The 24645-nt window shown below is 39.3% G+C and overlaps 1 protein-coding gene and 1 non-coding gene across 3 annotated transcripts; both read right to left on the bottom strand.

Annotated features, from left to right (window-relative positions):
- Window positions 1–294: 294 nt before the first annotated feature.
- Window positions 295–485, bottom strand: LOC140576026 (U2 spliceosomal RNA). Its single transcript, XR_011981264.1, has one exon. It is a non-coding gene; the product is annotated as a U2 spliceosomal RNA (small nuclear RNA).
- A 3673-nt stretch (window positions 486–4158) lies between these two features.
- chka (choline kinase alpha) lies at window positions 4159–23548 on the bottom strand. 2 transcript variants are annotated; one of them, XM_072695386.1, is made up of 12 exons: window positions 23143–23548; window positions 22709–22817; window positions 20675–20728; window positions 13255–13368; window positions 11964–12097; window positions 11505–11609; window positions 11284–11342; window positions 10733–10820; window positions 9410–9518; window positions 9174–9280; window positions 6475–6556; window positions 4159–6018 (listed from the first exon to the last, which is right to left on the bottom strand). In XM_072695386.1, exons 1-12 carry the CDS (start codon window positions 23373–23375, stop codon window positions 5959–5961), a joined length of 1254 nt encoding a protein of 417 aa, XP_072551487.1. In that variant the 5' UTR covers window positions 23376–23548; the 3' UTR covers window positions 4159–5958. The 2 variants fall into 2 exon arrangements, with proteins under 2 accessions (XP_072551487.1, XP_072551488.1); XM_072695387.1 differs by lacking the exon at window positions 20675–20728.
- Window positions 23549–24645: the final 1097 nt, after the last annotated feature.

The following is a 24645-nucleotide window of genomic DNA, read 5'->3' as shown; positions in this document are numbered from 1 at the left end:
TCAGATTATTTAGGTAAAGGTGCACGTATTTGTCACTCTACAGTGTACTCTGTACAGCGAAATGTGTCCTCTGCATTTAACCCATCTGCCCCTAACACACATGTGCTAGGGGCAGTGAGTACACACACACACCCAGAGCGGTGGGCAGCCAACTCCAGCGCCCGGGGAGCAGAGAGGGTAAAGGGCCTTGCTCAAGGGCCCAACAGTGGCAGCTTGCCGAGCCCAGAAATCGAACCCACAACCCTGTTATCGATATCCCGGCGCTCTAACCGCTGAGCCACCACTGCCCCAAGAAGGAGGTGCACCGTTCCTGGAGGTACTGCAATACCAGGCCGATGCGTGGAGCGGAAGGAGCAAGCTCCTCTTCCAGCTCCCTGTTCCAAAAATCAATTTAATATATAGTCCTCATATAGAGGACGTATCAGATATTAAACTGATAAGAACAGATACTACACTTGATCTTAGCCAAAAGGCCGAGAAGCGATTTATATAGGTGGTAAAAGGAACCAGGGGTCACAAATAAAGACATTTTATTTACTGTCCAAACCCACAAGTGAAGGTCCTTTGTAGGTGATGTTTATAATGGTAAAATAGTGGTTAAAAAAAAAACAAAAAAAAAAAAAAAACTGAAAGCATACAAAAGATATAAAATTAAAGAGTGCTGGATGGAAGACTTAATGGTGTATAAACTAATAACAACTTTATGGTTAAGTACAGTCACACCAATAACTGTGGTCATAATTTGCATAAAACTTGTGTACAGGTGCATAAACTTCAATTCAGTAGTTGACACAGTGAAGTATTTGCATGGGATGTCTTCTCTTAAACATGATTAGTTAAGTAGCACCATAAATGCCACTCATAAGTGATTGATGATTACCTTTCAAATATTTAAGGTTTTAAGCACTTTACAACTACAAAATACATGTTTGAAGGGTGTACATGTACAAAGATATGTATTGCTTGAAAAGCCTTCTATTCAATTTAGAATACTGACGTCAAAACAATAAAAAAACAAAAAGTTTTTTACCTTCAAAACGGCTTCCATTCTCATTGTATACTCACTGTAAAAGGTAGCATTTCTGTCATTGCCACTCCAGGGTCTGGAATGCCAGCTACTGCACTATGGAACTTTGATAGAGCTGCATGAGACCTCTAGCAAGAACTGTACAATGCTGTGTATCCCTACTCATATTGTGGGAAGCTCTAAGCTTAATTCCTATTAATGGCAAAGAGGTAAAACTGAATTACACTCCACAACTGTAGGGGGAGCCCAGCAGCAAAAAAATCTTGCATAATGCAAGATTGAAACTCTAAAAACTCAGATTAAGCTCCAATATTTTGGAGTCCAAATTATATGTAATTCTTTTCATGTAGGTGTTCAACACCTCCAGATTAGTACTTGGTAGAACTAACTTGCGCTGCAAAAACAGTTGAGAGTCTGTTGGAGTAAGTTTCCACCCATTTTATGCAGTATTTGCAGTAGTTTGGGAATTATTTTTGTCCGTTCTTTAGATTCGCTCCAGGTTGTTCAGGCCATTGGATGATGCTTGTGGGCCACAATTTAGCTTGGACTGAGATCTGGAGATGTATCCCTATATATGTACAATATATAGACAAAAGTCCACAGGTCAATGCTAGGGGGCTTTTTACACCTCCAACCCATGCCTGGCATACAGCATGGTGCTAATTGGTTCATGTTTATCTGCTTCAGAGAGTCCTCATCTATTGGAAGTACTTCTCTTCTGGGACTAGGCAAACTGTGTGTGTGCACTGGCAGCCATGGGTGCAACCTGAAGTAGCGGAATACATTCATTACAATGGGTGTCCACAAACATTTGGACATATAGTGGATAAGCTTTAGACCTCTTGATAGCGTTGCCTGTTGCACCTTCACTCCATACTCAGCCACTCTGAAAATGCTTCAAAGTGAATTTAGGCGTCTCTTTGACTTCCCTCACAAATCCCCTTGTTGCTCTGATGTTCAGATTAGAAACACAACCTTGTCTAGTCAATGCCTGGGTGGTATGATGCACAATTCCTCAGAATTAATCCAACAGTTCTCACTTTGATATTTAAGCAGCTGGATATTGCTTTGTAGCCTTTTTGTCATCTCAACCTATCCTCTAATGCCCCTGAAGATTTAATGATTTCCTTAATAAAAACAAAATGCCATTTTATATATAGTGACCCCTGATTCCTATTACTACTACTGTTAACAAATGTTAATTACACAGAGATTCTGACTAAGACTTGGTTATAAGATTATACTTAAAGACTTAAGATTATAAAAAAACATGTTTAATTACATGTGACCTAACATTTGATAGGAACTCCATATCTGAGACAAGCAATAGGCCACAGATATTTCCTCCACTTTATCCTAATGCCTGTTTACTTGTAATCTTGCTCCACCAATATCCTGTGTGGCCTAGAGGAGTATGAGTTATTCTTACCATGTCCTCCTGCCACTGTTGCCTCTGGCTTGGTCTTAGGGGCCTGGGCCTGGAATTCAGTTTTGGCAGCTGTTTTGTGCCAGTGTGTCTTGTAATAAAAAATGGAATTGAATTCAACTAAACAGTTAGATAAAGACATAAATGTACTGAAGTTTCCCCAGCCACTCAACACGTGTTTAGCTGTGCACGAGTAACCAAGCTACTTATCTGTGAGATTTGGACTGGGCAGCCCTGTAAGCAGGGATATGAGAAGATTAATCAGTAATGGGAATAGCACTAAATGACAGGACATTAGTGAATTACTCAATACACAGCAGTTGGCAAACACAATTAAAAATTGCTGCTGCGTTATACTGTATCGCTCCACAGTCCTTTCCATTAATCCCCAGTGATGATTAGATGCCTTTCACAGGAAATGTCTCCCTGATATCAGCTAGCGTCTCCACAAACTGCCTTTTTCAGTGTTTATTACTCAAACTCACTATTTGTGTAATGCTAACGCTAGTTGGTCATGCTGATTACATAATGGCTGACTGCATAATGAAACAACCATGAATGTTACTGTATTTCACCTGTTTAAACTATAACCCTAACCTATATTACTTTCATTTGACAAGCAGCTCAAAGTGGCAAAGACTGTAGTGTAGAGACGCAAGAACAAGTGTTTACCCTATTACAGGTTTCTTGCCTATGCATTCTATTCATACATTTCCTTAGCGTCTTGTAGGTTGAGGTAGAAACTGACTCCTGCTGTTTGTTTTACATGCAGAAGTCAAACTATATATTACCTATGTCCAACCTAAAACCTTTGGGCGAAAAGGGCAGATAAAGATTTGACAGTTCATTATATTTGTAAAACTATGATTCAATTAAAAATGGATGAATTAATAAAATTAACATCAAATTAAACCTTTTAAAGATAATCAAATTTCAAATGGAAATATCAGGTTTCAGATGACAATGAAGAGTCCTAAAATTTGTATGTGTTTAATACAAACATCGTTTCTAAAGATAAGATAAAGATTTAAGAGACTGTAAGGTGGAAAGTTGGAAAACTGTTGGGTGATGCAACATGACAGCGATCCAAAGCCCTCAAGGAAATCAAATTTAAAAAAGAAGAGAGTAGTTTTGGAATTGCCAGGTCAGAATCTTGACCTTAGCCTTATTGAGATGCTGTGGCCTGACCTAAGCAGGCTGTGTAATGGAGTGGAACACATTTGCAGGAAAGAATGGTCTAAACGTCCTCCTCAGAGTTGTGCCAATCGTTTTTGCAGCTCCAGGAAACATTTAAGAGAGGTGATTGTTGCTGAAGGGAGATCTACAGGTTTTTAAATTCAGGAGCTCACTTACTTTTTCTAGCCTGCACTGTGGAGGTTTACTTAATGTGCTCAATAAAAGATAAAATGTATAAAACAGTACAAATGGTTGTGTACTTTAGTTAGTGTTTCTCATTTTGCATAGTAATAAATACAGAAATCAAGGTACTTTAATTCAATTACTTTTGTCTTGCAACGATAGTGAATGTGAAGATTTCAACAATGCAAATGTAACATGCATTTCAAGAATTCTGATGTCAAATGTCAAAATTTGTCATTATATAGTATACATTTAATAGTTGGTCATCTTCAGTCATTTTGTTCTTACTGTTATATTTTTTTATGGAATGCTTGTTTTTATCTCATTGTGTAGATGACAGGCAATGTTTTGCTTGAATAGTTTTGCATAACTTTAATAATAGTTTGTGAGCAAAGTCTGCATCATTACAGAACATTGGTAATGTTTGCAATAGAATGAAAAGCTCCTTTTTTAAAGAAGTATAGCTAAACTACATTACAATACACAGAAAAAGTAAACTATAGAATGATTTAAAATCATCCTATAGCACTGTACATACATGAGCATATCCTTACACGGTTTGGGAGGTTGGGACAGATTCATGTCTGAAGTTTGTATGATTGTATGAGTATGATTTATACATTAGGCATAATTACATTCACCCAGCTCTAGCCAGTTGTGGGTACCAGTAAATTGACAAAATGTGTATTAATTACTTATATGTTTATAGTGAACTTAAATAGGAACTGAATTTAGGATGTAAAACTAGAATGGAACACTTAAATACTACACTGATGATGCTGAAGAAAATTATTAGGAATTAACATGATTTCAATCCTTTCAAAGAGCACAACTTTCTTATTAAGAAAAAACACATATTCCATTTAAGGAAATGAGAAAGGTTTTGTATAGATATACCAGTACTTTTTTAAGGGACTGGTACAGAGCAGTGACCTTCACAGTTATGTTAGCAGAATCAATATTCTGTCCCAGTTATTTACATTTGCAGCTAAATATTACAACATGATACTCAAAAATAGTAGCTCAGATTGTAAGAAAAAAAAGAAAAAAAGATTCATCACAGTTTAGTTTACATATCAGGTGAAAAAAAAAAGGTAAAAGTAGTAATGTCCAGTCTCACATTGCAAATGAATATTCTAAAAAAAACAAACAAATCATCTTACAGTCTGAAAAAAAAGCGTAAATATACTAGCTGGTATTCAAAAAAAATTTGTTTTTAAAAGGGAAAGATTGTCATTAAGTAACACAACATTCAATTTGACAGTTACCACTGTTCACAATTTTGACAAGCCAGTAAGCTAATAGAATTAGCTATTCTGACTAGTTTTCCTCATGTAATAGCAAATCACACTCAGACGTACACAGGTGGCCAGGTCCCACAGGATCTCTTTTTTCACACTATTGCTCTATTGAACTACTGCCATAGAAAGAAAAATATCAGCTAGTGGTTGTTCAAGTAGAGAACGAGAAGGATTGTAAAGGATTGTAAAACTTCACATAAAAAGTTGGATGAGTGTAAAAGTATCCCACAACACTGGAAATCATTAAATCTACACTACCAACAGAGTTTGGTCTGTTGTACCACTCTAAAGCTCGAGGTCCATGCATTTGAACCTCAATCATTCCCTAGCACTGTCTGTAAAGATAACAGAACAGAGTATTGCCTACTGCAATAAAAGACGCCACACGTGGCACTTCAGGGTCGAGTACTTTTCCACCACAGTCTGGTGCAGCTTAGCTTCTAAAAGTTAGTGCAGAATAATATGGTATATTTATCTAACTGCTCAGCCAAGACTCTGGCTTTATATTGTATTTATATTGTTGTACTGTTTTGCTGAGATTAGTATCATCTATTTTAAAATTGCCCAAAAGCTTTCACAGCCAGGCAGGCGTGTATCAAATATTTGGAGCTTAAAAATGGTAAACACTGAAAAGCGAGGCATGGCGCCATATTCGATACATCAGGCCTGATGCAGAGTAAGGGTAAGTGGCGTTGATTTTGGTCCATGCAGCACCATGTAACCACTACAGTAGCAAAGCATCCCCCTTTCTAGTGAAAGCCAGGTTGTTGGTCTCCACTTCGCTTCTGTCAGCTTAAGCCTTCAGAGCAGCTGGTCCCTCTTTGCTCCATCCCTAGCGTAGTTATTTAAATGCCCAGCTCCTTCTTGAGCTCGAAGTACGAGTCAAACCTGGCCATGGCATAGTCCTGGAGAGTGGGGCATGAAAAGAGAGAGAAAAATGGAAGAAAGGAAACAAAAAGGGTGGAGAGAGATAGAGAGACAACATGTCAGGAGATCAGAAATGATCTGCAAATTTGAACACAAATTTGTCTTAACCTGCCATATCTGCATTTGAGGCCAAAAATGACGCCTGACCAATAAAAATGTTCCCTTGATCTAGTAAATATTTGTGAAAGCATGACACACTGCATAATTCTACTGTCATGTTACCCTGAACTGGCAAATATTTGGTTTCGGTTGTCAGGCAGCACAAACATTGCAGTGGCCCTCTGTACACTTTGTACACTAATGTTTCATTAATGAAAGCATAAATGGTGTGATCCTTTCCCCAATCACTGAACAATACTTTATAACTGTACCATCTGAAGGCAGCCCACTGTGGACAAGCTTAACATACATGTAACCATATATTAGAAGCTCACCAGGTAGCCGAACTCAATGGTGGATATTCTCGCCTGGATCATGGACCACAGGCCCCAGAAGAAGTGTGATGCAAGGGCAAACCTACGTAATAAGAGAAATTTGTTAAAATATTGTGAAGGAATGCTGAGAAATGAGAACCTGTTTTAGGACCTGAGAGTCACTCTTGGATACCTTCCAAGATATTATTTCTCAACCTCTGACAGCCTTTTTACAGTGAGCTGGAGGCCTAAAGAGGGTAGATCATTACTGTTCTGATTTATAGTACTCTGAGATAACCACTCCTCTCAGTTTTGTCAATATGCTTAGGAGAGTGAAGAGAATATTCAGTCAACCATGTTACACCTTCTGCTATGAACTGCATAACCCATTATATAAGGTTAAGAAGGTTACTTATTCAGTCCATGTCATAACAGGGAATATGCCTGTTTCGTGTGACCAGTGATGGGCTGGCAATTTGACTTAATTACCAACTAAACTACTTACTGCTCCTTAAAAGGGTTGTACAGTGAAACAAAACACTGTTAGGCTAAATCTCTGGTGCAGTAATAGATACTACAGACAATAAATACAATACAATAAATACAAATACAAACCGGATTCCAAAAAAGTTGGGACACTAAACAAATTGTGAATAAAAACTGAATGCAATGATGTGGAGATGGCAAATGTCAATATTTTATTCGTAATAGAACATAGATGACAGATCAAAAGTTTAATCTGAGTAAATGTAACATTTTAAAGGAGAAATATGTTGATTAAAAATTTCATGGCGTCAACAACTCCCAAAAAAGTTGGGACAAGGCCATTTTTACCACTGTGTGGCACCCCCCCTTCTTCTTACAACACTCAACAGACTTCTGGGTACAAAGGAGACCAGTTTCTCAAGTTTAGAAATAGGAATGCTCTCCCATTCATGTCTAATACAGGCCTCTAACTGTTCAATCGTCTTGGGCCTTATTTGTCGCACCTTCCTCTTTATGATGCGCCAAATGTTCTCTATAGGTGAAAGATCTGGACTGCAGGCTGGCCATTTCAGTACCCGGTTCCTTCTCCTACGTAGCCATGATGTTGTGATTGCTGCAGAATGTGGTCTGGCATTATCTTGTTGAAAAATGCAGGGTCTTCCCTGAAAGAGATGACGTCTAGATGGGAGCATATGTTGTTCTAGAACCTGAACATAGTTCTCTGCATTAATGGTGCCTTTCCAGACATGCAAGCTGCCCATGCCACAAGCACTCATGCAACCCCATACCATCAGTGATGCAGGCTTCTGAACGGAGCGCTGATAACAACTTGGGTTATCCTTGTCCTCTCTGGTCCGGATGACATGGCGTCCCAGTGTTCCATAAAGAACTTCAAATCGTGACTCATCTGACCACAGAACAGTCTTCCATTTTGCCACACTCCATTTTAAAAGACCCCTGGCCCAGTGCAAACGTCTAAGCTTGTGGAGCTTGCTTAGAAATGGCTTCCTCTTTGCAGAGTTTCAGCTGGCAACGGCGGATGGCACGGTGGATTGTGTTCACTGACAATGATTTCTGGAAGTATTCCTGAGCCCATTCTGTTATTTCCTTGACAGTGGCATTCCTGTTTGAGGTGCAGTGACGTTTAAGAGCCTGGAGATCACGAGCATCCAGTAGAGTTTTACGGCCTTGACCCTTACGCACAGCGGTTGTTCCAGATTCTCTGAATCTTTTGATGATGTTAAGCACGGTTGATGATGATAACTTAAAAGTCTTTGCTATTTTACGCTGGGTAACACCATTCTGGTATTGCTGCAATATCTTTCTGCGCAACAATGGTGGAACTGGTGATCCTCTTACCATCTTGGCTTCAGAGAGACACTGACACTCTGAGAAGCTCTTTTTATACCCAATTATGTTGTCAATTGACCTAATTAGTGTGAATTGGTATTCCAGCTGTTCGTTATATGCTCAATTTCCTTTTTCCAGCCACTTAATGCTACTTGTCCCAACTTTTTTGGGATTTGTTGATGCCATGAAATTTTGAATCAACATATTTCTCCTTTAAAATGTTACATTTACTTAGATTAAACTTGATCTGTCATCTATGTTCTATTACGAATAAAATATTGACATTGAAATATTGCCATCTCCATATCATTGCATTCAGTTTTTATTCAAAATTTGTTTAGTGTCCCAACTTTTTTGGAATCCGGTTTGTATGTGCATGTGCAATGTTTGCATTAAGGCAGAGGTGTGAATTAGGGTGAAAACTAAGTTACTATACTAATAAGTAAACTGTGTAAATATGTAGCTCAGCACCAGCCATATCACAACTGAGTATTTGTGCATGATAATGTCAGAGTGCGGTAGAATCATGTGCTGTATACAGCACTACATATGTCACACAATGTACAGTGAAAGTATTAAAGAGTATATACTCACTACTATACTAATCACTAATGCTCTGGTTAAATTTAATCAAGTCCACACAGAAAAAAATTTAATATCTACTGTAAAGCCTTCCCAAAATCTGTTAAGTGAAATAAAACCTATTACATTAAAATGTGTTCTAATAATTTGTCTTAATGATGTTTTTTATAATAAATCTTATTGTTGAATTAAGCTTTTTATTTAAATGGTATTTTATTATCAGACACGCTGGAAAAGAATTTGTCTACAAACTTATGGACACCTGACAACATACATAAAATTAAACAACAAAGCATGGTCACCTGTTAACTTCCACCAACATGTCCTCTCTGAGCTTTAGCTGGTCTTCCTCGCTCAAGTTGGCTATTCCTGGGTCGTATTCTAACAAATAGCTTTTAAAGAAATGCATCTGAAGGGAATAAAAAAATGTAAAAAGCATTGTTATAGTCATTCTGGGGAGCATCTAAATCCAGTCTAAATCCATATCCTGGGTCTACACTTTGCGGTGACCAAAGTCCACTCTCTTCCCATCTCATACCTGCTGAGCTTTGGTAGGGTAATTCTTGGTGGTTGTTTTGAAATATGGAGACACATCGCAGGTGTAGTCGTACATCCACTCACAGAAGAAGTTTCCGATGTCAAATCCTCTGCAAAGCAAAGAAAGAGTCCTTTATATGGTACATAGCACATAAGACAAGTACAGACATTGCCTGACCAAATGCTAATCGGCTGGCAGATCTCCTAAACTCAGTAAGTCTCTCCAGAGAGTTTCACAGCTGCTGTGGAAACCGTACAAAAGACAAATCAGACATCCTGAGGCCACAAGGGATGTTTGCCCCTGGAGGACCGATACAGTGAACCTAGGCTTGACTGTTTCCCTGCATGATTTTGCAGACCAAGAGCCCAGCGTAGATGGGAAAATAAATCATGCTTACACTCGGCTGGCCTTTGTGAGGCTTGGAACAAAAAGTTCACTGCAAAAATTTACTGCACCCACTTCTGTGATTAAAAAAGCTCAAAATCACTACTTCAGTGGTCCCTTCCCAAGCCACGGAGCGTCACATTTTTTAACTTGAGTGTCTATGAATGCTGGGTGAAATCCGATCCATCTTGTGCTGGAACACGTGTGGGAATGTTAAGGGCCTTGACAAAAGTGTTTTGACTGACCAATGGGATGGCTGCCAGAGGCTTCAATGTCTGGAAGCCGCTTCCAAGAAACAGGCCACCCCAAGCATTCCAAACTTATCAGACACACCGCTTTGGGATAATACGGTGGGGAAAATGGAAATAAGCAACACCTCTGAATTGGACCCAATGTACAATATTTAGAAACACAAAAGTGTACTAACATGTAAAGCCATGTTCAAGAATAGACTGTACACTGTGTGCTCTGATAGAAGCACACTAAACTGTCTCTCATATTAGGCCATGCAAAATCAGGGAAAAAAGCTGAGGCCTTTAAAAAGGTCTGCCCACACACTTAAGAGGACAAAGTAGATTGTAGTGGTCTGGCCGTGGTTTGACTTTCTTAAAGTGCTTGGCACAAACCTCCTAGCACTATCAGCTGTGTCCTTGCAGGTATTTGAGGACAATCAAGCTGCACAAAGTCACACAGTCACACTGTGCTGTAAGATCACATCCCCCAAGACACAGTTCTTAGAGCTAATATAAGATTACTATAATTACATGCCTATTAAATACAGATAATGTTACCCTATCACCTATCTTTACAATGGTCTGATATTAGCAGGAAATTATTGATCAGTATCAGTTTCAAATGAGTATGATTTCAAATTGGTATCGAAAAAGAAAAAGTGGTATTTATCTCTAGTCAGCACTACGAAACCTGTAGTTTAAGTACCTGTAGTTGTAGCTGCTGTACTCAAAGTCAATCAACATGAGCTTCTGCTTGTCCACATTCTCCCGGCCACTCAGCAGAAGGATGTTTCCTGTTTACAGTTATTTAAAGAAACACATCAATAAAACCAGGATTTAAAGCCATGGTGCAGACAAAAATTACATTTACTAAATATGTCTCTTATCCCAAATATGGCTGATTAAATACGACATAAATGGTATGTCAATTTAGCTTCTTTAGTTTTACACTGGAACTATAAGGCTTGTGTAGCTAACAAGCCTTCTTAAGAACATTAATTAAAACTGTGCAAACTACATCCAAATAATCTCACACGCCTTAAACCACGTCACACTGTTCAGCAATCTTAATCAAGACTTGCTTATGACTTGCACTGTATGCCATACTGTTATCTATACAAATAAATAAAGATGGCTGCCACTGATGCTTTTGCATGATGCTAAAAGGTTAGCAATATATGCCTCATAAATTAAGTGAAAATTATTGCACATCAAGCATGTCTATGTTAATATTTGGGGTAAAAAAAACTGCTCTACCTTCTTGTAAGTCATTGTGGCAGAAAACGACAGGAGACCGAGTGGATTCCAGTAGGCACCTACACACAAACAATCAATTATGTAGCCTCTTATGTTAAAAAAAAAGCATCCAACTACTGTGACAGAGGTAATGGCAGTTAACAACAGATTTGTTTCTGTTAAGTGTGACGAGTGTATGGAATGTGTAGGTGAACTGAAAAGATTTCTATTCTTTGCTTTACCTGAGGCTCTCCATCTCCTGGGGCAGGTTGTAACTCATAAGTCGAGCGAACTTACGCAGGTGTGTCTCTTTAGTGAAGGTCAGGCTCTGCACCTGACTCATGTATCTGCGCATTTGGGAAGCACAATGAAATGACCTTGAGATTACAGACAGATCACTCGGCTATAAACAACAACAATAAGATAGTCTCCCAAACGAGGCTTTGAGAATTCCCAGCCTTGTTCACCATTTATGCTCCATTCCATCTTCTAACATATCTAAGCTTTTTCCATTTCCATTTTTCCAAGCCATTCCATTCTGATTCTTCCATGCAGGAACGTACTTTAGTATTATTCACAGAAAAAGTAACACCAAAGTAAGAGATTCAAGTACACAATGTCTAGATAATATTTACCTACAGCTGACTCCTTGAGGAATTACTGTTTTGTACAATTGAAACCAGGGTTGCAGAGTTACTCACTTTTCCATTGTGCCAAACAGCCATTTGGGCTCTTTGTTAAAAGGCATTCTCATCCTGTGGAACTTGGCGATTTTCTCAGCAATCTCAGATGATATGCTAGGAATTCTCAGCTCATCCGTGTCGAGCTTTCGACTCTGTGGACACAGAATAGAGATGGTTAAATGACTGTTTATTTATGTGGATGACTCATTATTTATGTGGTCATAACTGCTCAGTATGATAAAACCTGAAATTACCTGAAACCTTTTGGCTTCAATACATAAGATGATCTATGTCACATGTTTTTTTCCCTTTATATTTACTTAATATAAGTGATATATCTGAATTAGGAAATGGTATAACAGACCAGCAAACAGAAATTTAGGCTATAAATTTAATAGGGTCTATGTGCCTGTTGCTGTAGATTAATATAAATATAGAAATGTAAAATTATAGGAAAAGAATGTGACTGATATGACTGGATATATCCTGATTATGTCTAATTCAAAACAACCCAGCTTTGTACATTTGTCAACAGTCTGTCAGTGTAGGGCTAACTTACATATTCTGAACTCTGTAATATTAATCTGTGAAAAAGATGTTTAACATAATAACCCCCTGAGTAATATAAGTGTGAGTTAATTAGGTGTTTACATCTATATGTATATGTTTGGGCACCCCTGGCAAAATTTGAACATAAGTCCAAATCGTCTACAGAGAACATGCTTTTCTGTACAATTGCAGCTTATTTTCTGAATATAACATATTGTGAACAAAATATAACCAAAGACTGACAATGGTTACAGCACATTGTGTATGTTTTCCTTATTGTCAATATGAAAATCAGCAAGGCATGCCAATGGACCATTCATGCAAAAAAAAAGTATGTGCTTGAATTAAATTTGTAATAATAACCTACATTGCATAATTCTAGTAAAATTGCACGTCAAACAATTAGATGCTATTCTTAGCTGCTAAAAAAAGGACAACTATTAAAATGTCCACTGCAATTATTTAAACACCACTGCACACGAACAGTCCAGCACACAATCTCACAGATGCACATGCAAACTAAAAAATGTTAACAATGCACCCTTTGAGTCTCATGCAAATATGGGAGAAACAACCCCAAGCCAGTCATGCATGCTGGCTTCCAAACACACAGACACACACATTTGTTTTCCTTTTATTGCAAGGACATCTGGTCCTTACAGAGGGCTACATCACAAACGCACCCACACGCATGCAGACACAGACACAGGCAATCCCTGCTGTCTGATCGATCATCATGCCTTTACACTGTAAGACTCACTGGCACAAACTGCTCCAGCCTCCCCTGAGGGAAGATGCCATAGAGCTTAGGGCCCAGCTGCCTCTCGGCCAGGATGGCAAACATCACACTCTCCAGGATCAAAGCTTCAGCTCCCTGCAGACACACAAACATACACACATGATTTAACACATGTTCTTTGGTCAAACAAAAGGTGTAGCCTTGCAGTCTCCTCACTCAACCTTCCAAATCGCACCACTAGGAAGAGCCTTAGTAACTGGCGAATTGAAAGGTCATGTGACTGGGGCTGACATTGGACTACTACTGGAGATCTGTACAGACAGGACAGCGGGTGTTAGTTGGGGTTGTTAACACTGGTCATCGTTGGGGGGGTTAGTAGGACAACAGCACAAACTCATCCACCCTGACACACGTAGAGGCTAATGGCCAATATGCCCAAGCTTAATCAAGCTTATGGTTTCCTCTCAATGGATCCATGGTTCAAAGAATGTAGGAAATGAATATTAATATGCAGGTTAGAATATTAATAATAAAAAGGATGAACAAAACAAAAAAACAAACTACTAGAATTCATCAAATAATTCCCCATATAAAATGTAAATTATCTATTACATTTGAGAATATATTGCCAACATAACCGCAGTATAATCCAGATTCCTTGTGTCTACTGCAGTCTTCATCTAACAACCTCTCAAATGAAAAAAAAATCTCCAAGGATTTTAATGAAATGGCAGACTTTTCAGTTGGGACGAAGGGTCACATGTGAAAGCACCACTGGAGCAAGTTGAGCTCAGCGGGAAAACGACAGATCCAAGAAACAAGTGGACGATTGTGAGGAGAAGAGCTGAGCTTGCCAAACCCCTCCAGTCTTTAATTGTAACTGCTTAACTAAGGATGACATCAGGGTTTTTCAAAAGCGCCTCAGAATTGTATTCGATACACTGAATTTACTCACAGTTTGTAGCTTAGGAAAAGGCACCATAATTTGATTTTACAAATGTTCAAGTGCAACACATCACCACCAATAAGCAGTGTATTATTTAAAAAAATTTAGAATAAATAATACAATTATGACATGATTATGATCCAATTCTTTCCCTATGATCTTTAGGCCGACATACACATAATAAATATGATGTGCTCTGTCTCTGGTCAATCAAAATACTACTGAACCTATGTTGTGTTTGCTGTCTCTGTGATGAGAAACCACGGGCTGTGTCATGTAATGTATTATGTTAGTGCTGATGTGGCGGTTCTGACATGAAAATCTTCTCAGCCCCTAATCTCAATTACAGTAATCATCCTGGCACACATTTTGTGCTTGTCACTCCATTAGACAGTGTCAAGAATGTGCAATTCAGGCTGCTGTGAAAGATAAGTACTTTGAATTTCTTTGGATAAATTTTGACAATTCTCCTTTATAGCAAAAATCAAGATGAGTCTACAATCAAGCTAGAGTGTATTACCTTGCTGGCAGAAGATTTGGCAGGTAGTTACTGTAGGTAATATATTTATAGCACCCATACATTAATCCAAACAAAGAGCAAATGGAAGTGAGGATAGTTTTATTGGACCCGTTAGCTCTACTGCCCGCATAGAGTATAAACCAGAAGGTGTCCCTGTATAGTATAGTTTGATTACAGTAATGACAATTTGTGCTTTATGTTGAAATAAATGGCAAAACTACATTTTTACAGTGTCACTGTAATCTAAAAAAACATTATTTCTGCATATTACTGCAATTGTACACTCACATCACAGTTGTACAAATGTATTAATTAAATTTCAAGTATAAAAAACAAAGAATTTTACTAAGCCAAATAATTTCATTTAATTTAACATGCATATCTGACGGACTTCAAAACATCACTGTTAAGGAGATTGTAGACTATTAGCTATTAGACCTAACATAACACTGCAAATCCCACAGGGGATATGTGCTATTATTGTTCTCTTAGTGGTGGTTACTGGACAGTCAAGGAAAATGAAACTGACAAAATGAAAGTTTGGATATTAAATACTGCTCTATGAATATGAATAAGGCCAAAAAATAAAATAAATAAACTAGCTTCAATGTCTATATATATATTTTACTGCTGCCTAATGAATAACATGTATCTTAATTTATCCGTTTGAACCCTGTAGCTGCTCTATACACTGTGTAAATACTTCTGGATGAACAGACCAATAGAAATGCCCTAAATTACTTGGGGCAAAAAGTCCTTAGTTTACACTGACTTCCTTTCAAAGTTAAGACCATTTTTGCCTTCTCCTGTAAAGTCACCATTTTGGAGATACATGTTTTTCATTGGACAGTCACAATTTGCACAGGATGTACTAGGTAAGCTAATAGGTATCTAACTAGTATTAGCCTAGCTAGCAGGCTTCATGATGTAAAAGCTTTTGCAATTAATAGTTATTAGTAAATGCAGCTTTTTATGTTTTTCACATTCAACAAAAATAATATGAAAACAAAAAACTAAATTACTTGGCATTGGACACAATGGTCATTTGCCTAGCCTATCAGGTGCCTGAAATACAGTAGGTACAGTACATTTGATAATACTGTAGGCCATGTTTTGCTGTCTTCTTTTTTTAACAGGTTGTTGATCCAGTATAATCTGTGTGTGCTGCTAATGTTGAACCAGAAATTAGTTACACTGTAGTGCATACACTCTGTAGTGCCTATAGTATGTAAGACCTGCAGTGACTGCAGAGGGAACTCCATCTGGTTTCTACTGTATGCAGACTAGAGCTAAAAAGTACAATAAAAAAAGCACAATCCTCACTTCCTTTTGCTCTGTATTTGGATTCATGTGATACTTTGCACTATGGCCCCCACTTTTGCAGTGTGAGGAACAACATCCTGTCCTGTACAGCAAAGCAAAACAGGAACATGAAGAGCTGAAGGAAGCTCCACACAGTGTGGAAGGAAGCAGCACTTCCTCTAAACGTAGAGCCACTTTTGGACACACAGTTAGAAGCGGCAGGAGAAAGAAATGAGTTGCGGAAAGTAATATGGAAATACTAGGATACAAACATGCAGGCCTTAATTAATGACAAACTGTGGAGTCTTCCTCTACTGCCTGCCCTTTTACGCTCCACTAACAGGACGTGATCTGCTGAGGATTTATGGTCTACACATATGTCTCAGAAGGTTATTTGTAGTTCTCTGCTCAATTATGCAGCATTTTGTAACAATGTTGCACGCACTGGTTTCAATGTAGTTAAAGAACAATTCTTAGAAGTTACTGAATAATAAATCTTAAGATTAATAACTGATTAATTCTCATAAATTGTAGGAGCCCACATTTCAGTTCCTTGCTTGTATAACGGCATAACTGACATTACTTTTCAAGTTAACAAATAACTTGCGGTAGTTACTGAGTAATTTGCCCAGATTAATAACAATACAGTAAGGCTCATAGGGTAAGCCTGCAGTCTAGGGAGAGAAGGACTTTTACGTCCTTATGCAAGGTCATTTGCACAACACAGCCTAAATTTTAGGCATAGTAGCATTATTCCTTTAAAACCAAAACCAAAAAACAGCTGTTTATTCTATTCTGCTCTTTAAAAGCAAATGGTCTCAATCTTGGTATATGCAGATGTTATGCATTTATCTCATGTATGTAAATAATATGATCCCCGAAAGCTGGATATTTGTAGATCTGTGCCTTTTATGCTGATCAACTCAGTAACAAGTGCTTTCTGTTCTGAATGTGTATACAGGCACACATGGAACACATTGGGGCACCAACAATAAAAGAAGCCTTGTGCTTCTTTGAGTTCTGGAAAATACGGTGGCACATACTGTATAACAAGCCAAAGGGAAAAATGTTAGGTACGCACACTTGAGGAAAGGCAAACGTCATCTTGTACCCATCTTAAGACACTGCGTACCTGCTCCTCTGCTCCTGACCGTTCCTCACCTGCACCAATTCCATCCTGGCACCTTCACATTCATTACCACCTGCACCTGTTCTCCGTTCAGGGAGTCATTACTTTGTTAACACATTCATATATGCTTCACTGTTTCCCTCAGTTATTCTTGAAGTCTTGCTTGTTTTTATGTTAGCACTGCTGCAGCCCTTACTTAATAGATTTGAACATTTTGATGTACTGACTGATGTACCAACAATGAACTCTGCTATCTTTGGCTTGTATTCACTATGCACATAATTTCAACATTATTCAGACAGAGGTGACTTGAGAGTCCATTTATCCAGAGATCACGTTGGCTGGCATCTCAGTCTGCAACAGTTTATAGACAGGTACAGTTGACGCAGTACTGTCAAGTATTTTGTGGGAAATAATACATTATTATGTAATATTACAAACCTGAGTTCTAATCAAAGCATGGCCTGTCAGTCCTGTTTAAGGACATGGCCTAACTTAGTGACATAGCTGCACGTAGCCATAAGAGATAATCCTCCCCATAAGCTGTGGAATATTAAACAATTAACTTCAGCCATTAGGTGGGACTGGAGTCTAACTCCTTGAACCACAGGCTGATTATAGATTTATCAACCTCACGTAACTACAATAAATGATCCAGTAAGCACTATAAAACATATCTTGTACTACAAGTCTTGTAGTTATGAATGTGGGGAACTAGATATAAGCTCTTATGGGGTTATGTTCACCCTGTCCTCTTCAATTGTTGTTTTATTTTCATAATTGCATAACTTTATTGCCCTGTTTATGGGAGGTGACATCATTAAGCCCCTTGTCAAACTTAATTCAAAGTTCTGCATCACTACTACTTAATGGTGGGCTTAGGGCTGCTGTCAAATGCTAGGACTGGGTCCGTTTCTGTCTGTTTATCAGCCTCTTCATCTTCAGGTGTTACCCATCCTGTTAATCTGAAATGTATGTCATTTGTCAAGCTGCCAAGGTGTTATCACAGCTTTAAACACAACTTGTATTTCCTAAGCAAGCCTCTTCTTTTTTTCTATCCTGGCAACATCCCAAGTTGGTGAGAAGTCATTCATTCTTAACCGTGTGCATTAGGCAAAGAAACAGAGCTCATTCAGCTGGGCATTACGCTGTGGAATGCTCGTGGAATGCAGATTTAATAGAAGTGTCTGCACTAACAACAGTAGATCTGTTTATCTAACAGGGCAATAATAATGTCTTATCTGGACAGCTAAAACTCACCTTCCTGTGTGCTCTGTCTGGATGGATGACTAAATCATGTGACAAACGACACAGGGTCAATGAAAAGTATGAATGGCTACTATACTGACACTATTTTCTACTATATTCCACCTTTTGTTTTTTTCCTGTGTGAGACACCATGACATCGATGTCGATTAAAACCTTGTATTTCTAGATCATTATAACCTAAACAAAGCAGTTTCCATTAAATTAAAATGTCAGGATGAATGGACCAACAGACAGGTGAGTCACCCAACAGGTTGTCTTTATACAAACAACACTAACAGCAGAAGGCTGTTTAGTACACAATATAAATGTAGGAAAACTGGATCATGTTACCAGAAGTGTGTGTATATGGTCAACAGGTCTTACAGTCAAACTCATGATGAAGTTTGGCTCTTTATACCTTGGTCTGGGGGTAAAGTGACAATTCTGAGTAATCAGCTGCTGATCAAAGCATGATCCTACCCAAGTCCACTGAATGACTCAGTGCCATGAGTCACACCAGGAAAGATAACCCCATAAGGTCATGAAAACCTTTAAAGCAACACTTCACCCTGAAAAGCAAACACCGCTCTTAACAAATAAAAGCTAGCTGAAGCCATTCATTTTTATGTAAACGTTATCATACTAACTGGTTCACCATGGTCCACTATAGTAACCTGTTGATTTTTGGTGGGGTCAAGACGTATTTATTACTATGTCTGTTTTATCAAAGGGTTAAACCCAGCTAAACGTCTGTTACTGGTTATGTTCATGCTGGTTCAATCCCACTGTTCTATTTTTTAACTTGATTGGAGCTGGACTTTATTATGAGATGATGCAATGGTGTAACTCTTTTTCTTTTGAGGAAGGAAATTAAAATACTGTCCAAACCAAATCTTTGTAATGCAATCTTTAGAAGGAGACTGCATTACAAAAAATATGCTGAGACAAAATAATTATATATATGAACTTGAATATCATTTTTTATGTCAGGGTACAGTACAAGCACAGGGCAAGTAACATCCTGTAAAACATTCATGTTTCGTTGCCGTGGATCGCTGGCTATTAAGTTTGGTTCCCTGGGCAACACCTGCTGCCTTGCTTGCCGGCTTAATCAATCTCTCTCTATTTCCCACTCCCTGTCCTTCGCTCTCTGACTAAGCGGTGGTCATGTGACTTCAGGGCAAGGCAGCAGCTGTGGGTTTTTTCCACTGCTTCATGCCCCATGCAGATCAACCCACCAAGTCAGCAGCGAGTAGACAGCAACATCCTGTGCGGCGTAAATGTCTACCACATTGTAACGACTGTGTAACTACACAAGGAGCTCATGCAGTGTGAGTAAAGTGCAAGCACTGGAGACGGGATAAGTAGCTCTTGTTGAACATATGCAGCCAACACAGCACATGCAAAGTAGGGAGCCACAGTCCAAAGAGGGCAGACGGACGAGTTGTCTGACGTCTGACAGCAAAGAGTGGTGTTAAGCTTTTAATAGGATCCCTTACTACGTGCCTGTGATGCTAGTAACGCGACTCAACTGCGTTAGGCTTTCGCATGTTTAGGTCACTAATTCCTGGTCATCACTCCTCAAAGAAAGGTCGAACGAGATTGCTGTGAAATATTATTAGTGATACTGGCATTAGCGAGAGTGCGTTAGTTTGGTCTCGGATAGTGCTTAGGTTTTCTCAGATCTTGTCGAAGTAGATGCAGAAAATTAGCCAAGTGTATTTATTTATAAAGTATAACAAGTGTCGTTTAAAGAGTGAACTACTACTTTGATTCAGCGCAATGCTTTTGATTCGGTTGATTTGGAGTGCCTCTCTGCCGTGGAAATGAGCTAGCGTGGCTGTCCAGAGCATGTTTATGGAAGAACATGACTTTTAGGCTTTAAGGAATCACAGCATGGGCCATTCAAAACACAAAACACTGGACGACCCAAAACGATCTCCAACTATCAGCTGTGTGCTGAGAACATAAACAGAGCGCCAAAACAGCGAGGGGACTTTCCAACAGCACTGCAATAATACCGTGCTCACGTACTGCCGATGTTTGGCATGGAATGGCACAGGTGCAGAAGGTACAGAAGAATATTTATAAAATAAGCCAACAACTAATTTCGATGCAGAGTATTTATTTAGTTAGGTTGAGAAGCCACATCTTTTTTGAGGAGGGATGATAAAGAAACTTAAGTATTCCTTAAAGATTTTTAAGAGTTCTAAAGAAACACGCAAACCTCACACAAAACCCAAAACTTTCCTCATAAAAAAAAGAAAACAAAAACCTTTTTCCATGTGTTACTTACTTGAAAGTGATTTTCTTTGTTTGACTGTCTGGATTCCCCTTTATTACAGGACATCTAGCAATGAGAGAAAAAGCAAAAGACTAACCATGAGCACAAAGTGTTTGCTTTCTTTTTCCCCCCTTTAAAAAAATACATTTGATCATCTTCACAAGGAGGCAGCAACAGACGACGAAAAGTCTTCCCCATTTAGAGAAAAAAAGAGAGTTGTAATTCAATGCATTCTATTAATACTGTGTTGGAGGAACAAGGAAGTATACATTTCAACAAAACCTGTAATGCGTTAAATTCTTTGCTTTCCCATCAAGCAAAAGTGAAGAATATAGAAGCTTAGAACGGGCTCAATAGCTAGGAATTTATGGATGACTATTCGAGACACGTGGGTCTCCCAGATGGTGACCCAAGTTTTTTTTTTTTCTTTTCTTTTTTTAGTTCTCTGATAGGAGAGCATTTTATAAAGCAGGTTTATAACTGCAATTATCACAACTACATTCCAGCTGACTGAATTCGAGGTTGTGTTTAAATAATGTTCAGAACAAGACTCCATTAGCTACCATTTTAGAAGAGAATGAATTTATCAGTCTAAGCGATTCGGTAACCAGGGTGCACCATACAAACTCTTATAGCTCGAGAGCGATTATGGAAAACATCAATAAAACGTCTGTTTTAACGTCTGTTTTGTGTCACTGTGAGATACTTTCAGTTTGTGGAGAAGAAACCTCTTGGATAAATTCAACCTTAGGCATCTGGAGCAATGGCCAAACTCTGCTGAATTAGGTCATGATTCCAGAGTTGAGGCTTTTATCCAAGGTTTCTCTGACTTAACCACTGAACCGGCGGACAGGAATGTGGACCGGGTACCACCTCATCAGAGATGACGTTGTGCAAGACAAGGGTTTACAACAGTTGTGTCTTTTTATAGCAACTGATAACCACTGATGGTATCAGAGAAAAGGGAAAGCTGTCTGTCCACTGAACTGCGCTGCCATAGTGAACTATATTTACGCTATCGTCACTGACTGAGGACGTGTGTAGAGAAAGCAGACAGAGGCAGAGAGCAATGCGCATTGAAAGGGTCAATAACATAAGATTTAAGCTTTTTTTTTTTTTGACATGATGTGCGAGAACTTGGTTGAAGACAATGCTGTGGCTTCAGGGATCTAATACTGTACCGTGATTGGTATGGTGGGATCACCTGGAAACAAGAGTGCTCAAGGCACGCTCCTTTGGCAAGCCTACGGCAAAGAAGACACGCATGTACAGCCATGGAGGTACATCACCCAACAAATACAGCAGTCCTCATTCAGACACCAGCATGCAGACGGACAAAAACGGCACGCGTGCTCTCTTTCACACAGCACACACTCACCCATTCACATACACTCATACACACACACACATACTTTCCCTTTCTCAATGAGAAATACAGCAACATGTCCACTCTGATGTGGGCCTTAATGGCACTTAAAATTCATGGCCTAAAGTTCCACACAACAGCACTCAACATCAACAAGCTTCTTTTATCACATGGGGGAAACACCACATTGGCCTAAAGTAGGCAAAATAGCAACATTTAAGTTAAGCATAAGTCAATGCCATCAATTGATCCCATGGGATATAACTCTCCCCACAGCCTCTTATCAGCTTACCCGTTAATGATTAACTAACTTGAAAGTAGGAATGTGGAGGAAGAGGGGAAGGGACTGACATGAGTGTGGTCCACCAACTACAGAAGAGGTTAATCTGGCCTTATCCTCTTTCTATATTACAAACAGGCTGAGCTGGGTATCCTCAGCCATCTTAACGACTGACTGTGACCACAGACAAGTGGTTTCCATTTGTTTTAGCTAAGGGGGAGGGCGGGGCCGATGGGGGTGCTGGGGGTGCTAGGGGTGCTAGGTCTTGTGGACACGTGATTAAGGCATTCTAAGTCATGGCCCACCACCATTACCTCACTGCACAGCATTCAGCAGCTACAGTGAAACTTTAAGCAGATGGCAATGCTCTTTGGAGACTGGTGTGGATGGCGAAGCCCACCTGCAGAATGGCTCCATAAATGCGCAGCAGCACGTTCCTCGGCTCGTCCCCAACACTCTGCAGCTCCTCTGGGAGACCGCAGAGAAACAGCTTGTTACTTAGACCCCCCCTGCGATTTCAAAGTGAGGAGAAAAGGGGGAAAACGAACAAAATGAACAGTCATAGTTGCAATTTAGGCAAACACCAGTCTATTAACGCACATAAGACCACCCACAAGCCTTTAGCCACTGTCTATACTGCTACATGCCACATCCTCCAACAGCTGCGTGCTTTCTTCCGGTTTAAAAAAAAAAAAGATCTAACACATGCAATGCCTCACAAAATGGAGTTAACAGCACATCATGGATGCTGAACCAGGAATGACCCCCCTTAATGATTTAATCGCAACCGCTTAGCCAGTCTAGCACTAACAGAAACAAAAAAAAAAACCCTACCTGATGACAGTGATCTGGAAATCATTCTCTTCTACAGACTTCCAGGCTCCGTGGAGAAACTCTCTGCACCACAGAAACGCCTTTTGCTTGGTCTGCTGGTCGGGCTCGTCCGGGCGAATGTCTTTGCATTCTGGCTCCGTGTCCGGCTGCACCTGGAGCGCGTTTTCTGTCACCAGCAAACCCAGTGACATGGAAGGGGAAGAGGAGACCCCATTGATGAATTTAGTCTTCATGTTTGTCTACTGGACAAAGGCTATAATAGGACGCAGTGAATCGGCTGTGCGGGCTAGCTCGGCTGACAGTAGGAAGTGGGGAAGACAGATACTCAGAAGCGTTCGTGCTACTGAACCAGGGCGCCTAGCTGCTCGCTCTGCCTGCGTGCGGATGGATACCCCGCGTATGGTGCGTATTGTTGTGCGCGATTGGTTAAAGCAAAGAGGTCAGTCATGTCGTCTACAGCCACGCCCATCCTGCTCTCTGATTGGTCGACGGCGGCACAACCCAGTGAAACTGGCGTGTCGTCCACGGCGCGCCCAAAACAACAACAGCAGGGGGGGCTTCGGAATTTTGCATGTTTTTTGACTAAAATATTGACGTCTGACACCCGAAAACACAATTTATCAGTATGAGCAAAGAGAATATCTGTTAAACTGGACCTCTGGGGGGGAGGGGGTTTGATTTCATAGTTTACCAATGCCAATGCTTACCAATGTTTTCAATTGGCTAGCTAACAAACTTTACACGAGGATCCTCTTCACTACTGTTGTAGTTAAGTCCATTAAAAATCGAGTATAAATCCATATCGAGACAATATTTTGGCTTTAGCACTTCAATTAATGTTTTAAATGCCAAATATAGAGCCTTTTGTGTTTGATCCATCGGTGAGAGTCTTCTAGATGTAGATAGCTACAGTACAGTTCATTCTGAGTAAACGCCGAGACATTTGGTCGAGACAGAGATAGGAATGGCCAGTTACAAAAGCTTTGTACTTCATTAGACCTCATCATTTGCATAAATACTTCAGTGTATTGTATTGTGTAACCAATTTCTGTTTTTCTTATATGCAGTATACAAGACACAACACGTATACAAGTATCAACCACATGTACTCTGTGAGTCATTATAAATGATTGTTTTAGGGGTGGTTACACTCTGATATGCTGATTTCTCTAGTTTATGCCCTTTGTACTTTGTTTAGACATTATCATTTACATAACTACTTGTAAAATATCACACTTAATATTATAGTTTTTAAAAATAGTTAAATTCAGACATTGGACTTATAAACCAACACTGAACACTTCTGTTTGTGTACTGTTCATATTACATAATCACAGAAAAATGTTAATATCCCATTGACCTGATATGAAGACTTGCTCTTAGTCTTAGTCTTGAGTCCACCATAATTCAAGGCCATAACAAGATTGGGTCAACATGATGTCAAAATCAAGTCAAGGCTGATTCTACACTCTTAGTTTTAAAGAAAAAGATCATAAGTTCATT

The sequence above is a fragment of the Salminus brasiliensis genome, chromosome 13 (genome assembly GCF_030463535.1).
Source record: "Salminus brasiliensis chromosome 13, fSalBra1.hap2, whole genome shotgun sequence".
Taxonomy (NCBI): Eukaryota; Metazoa; Chordata; class Actinopteri; order Characiformes; family Bryconidae; genus Salminus; species Salminus brasiliensis.
Note: the sequence above shows the minus strand (reverse complement) of the source record. Positions and strands in the feature narration are given on the sequence as shown.

Bases quoted from the DNA above. Each gene is read 5' to 3' on its own strand.
- chka (XM_072695386.1), bottom strand. From the start codon at position 23,375: ATGAAGACTAAATTCATCAATGGGGTCTCCTCTTCCCCTTCCATGTCA. The intron at 22,818-23,142 runs GTAGGGTTTTTT...TTGAAATCGCAG, and splicing joins TTCCAGATCACTGTCATCAG to GGGGGGTCTAAGTAACAAGC. The intron at 9,281-9,409 runs GTATGAGATGGG...TATTCCCTTCAG, and splicing joins ACCCTACCAAAGCTCAGCAG to ATGCATTTCTTTAAAAGCTA.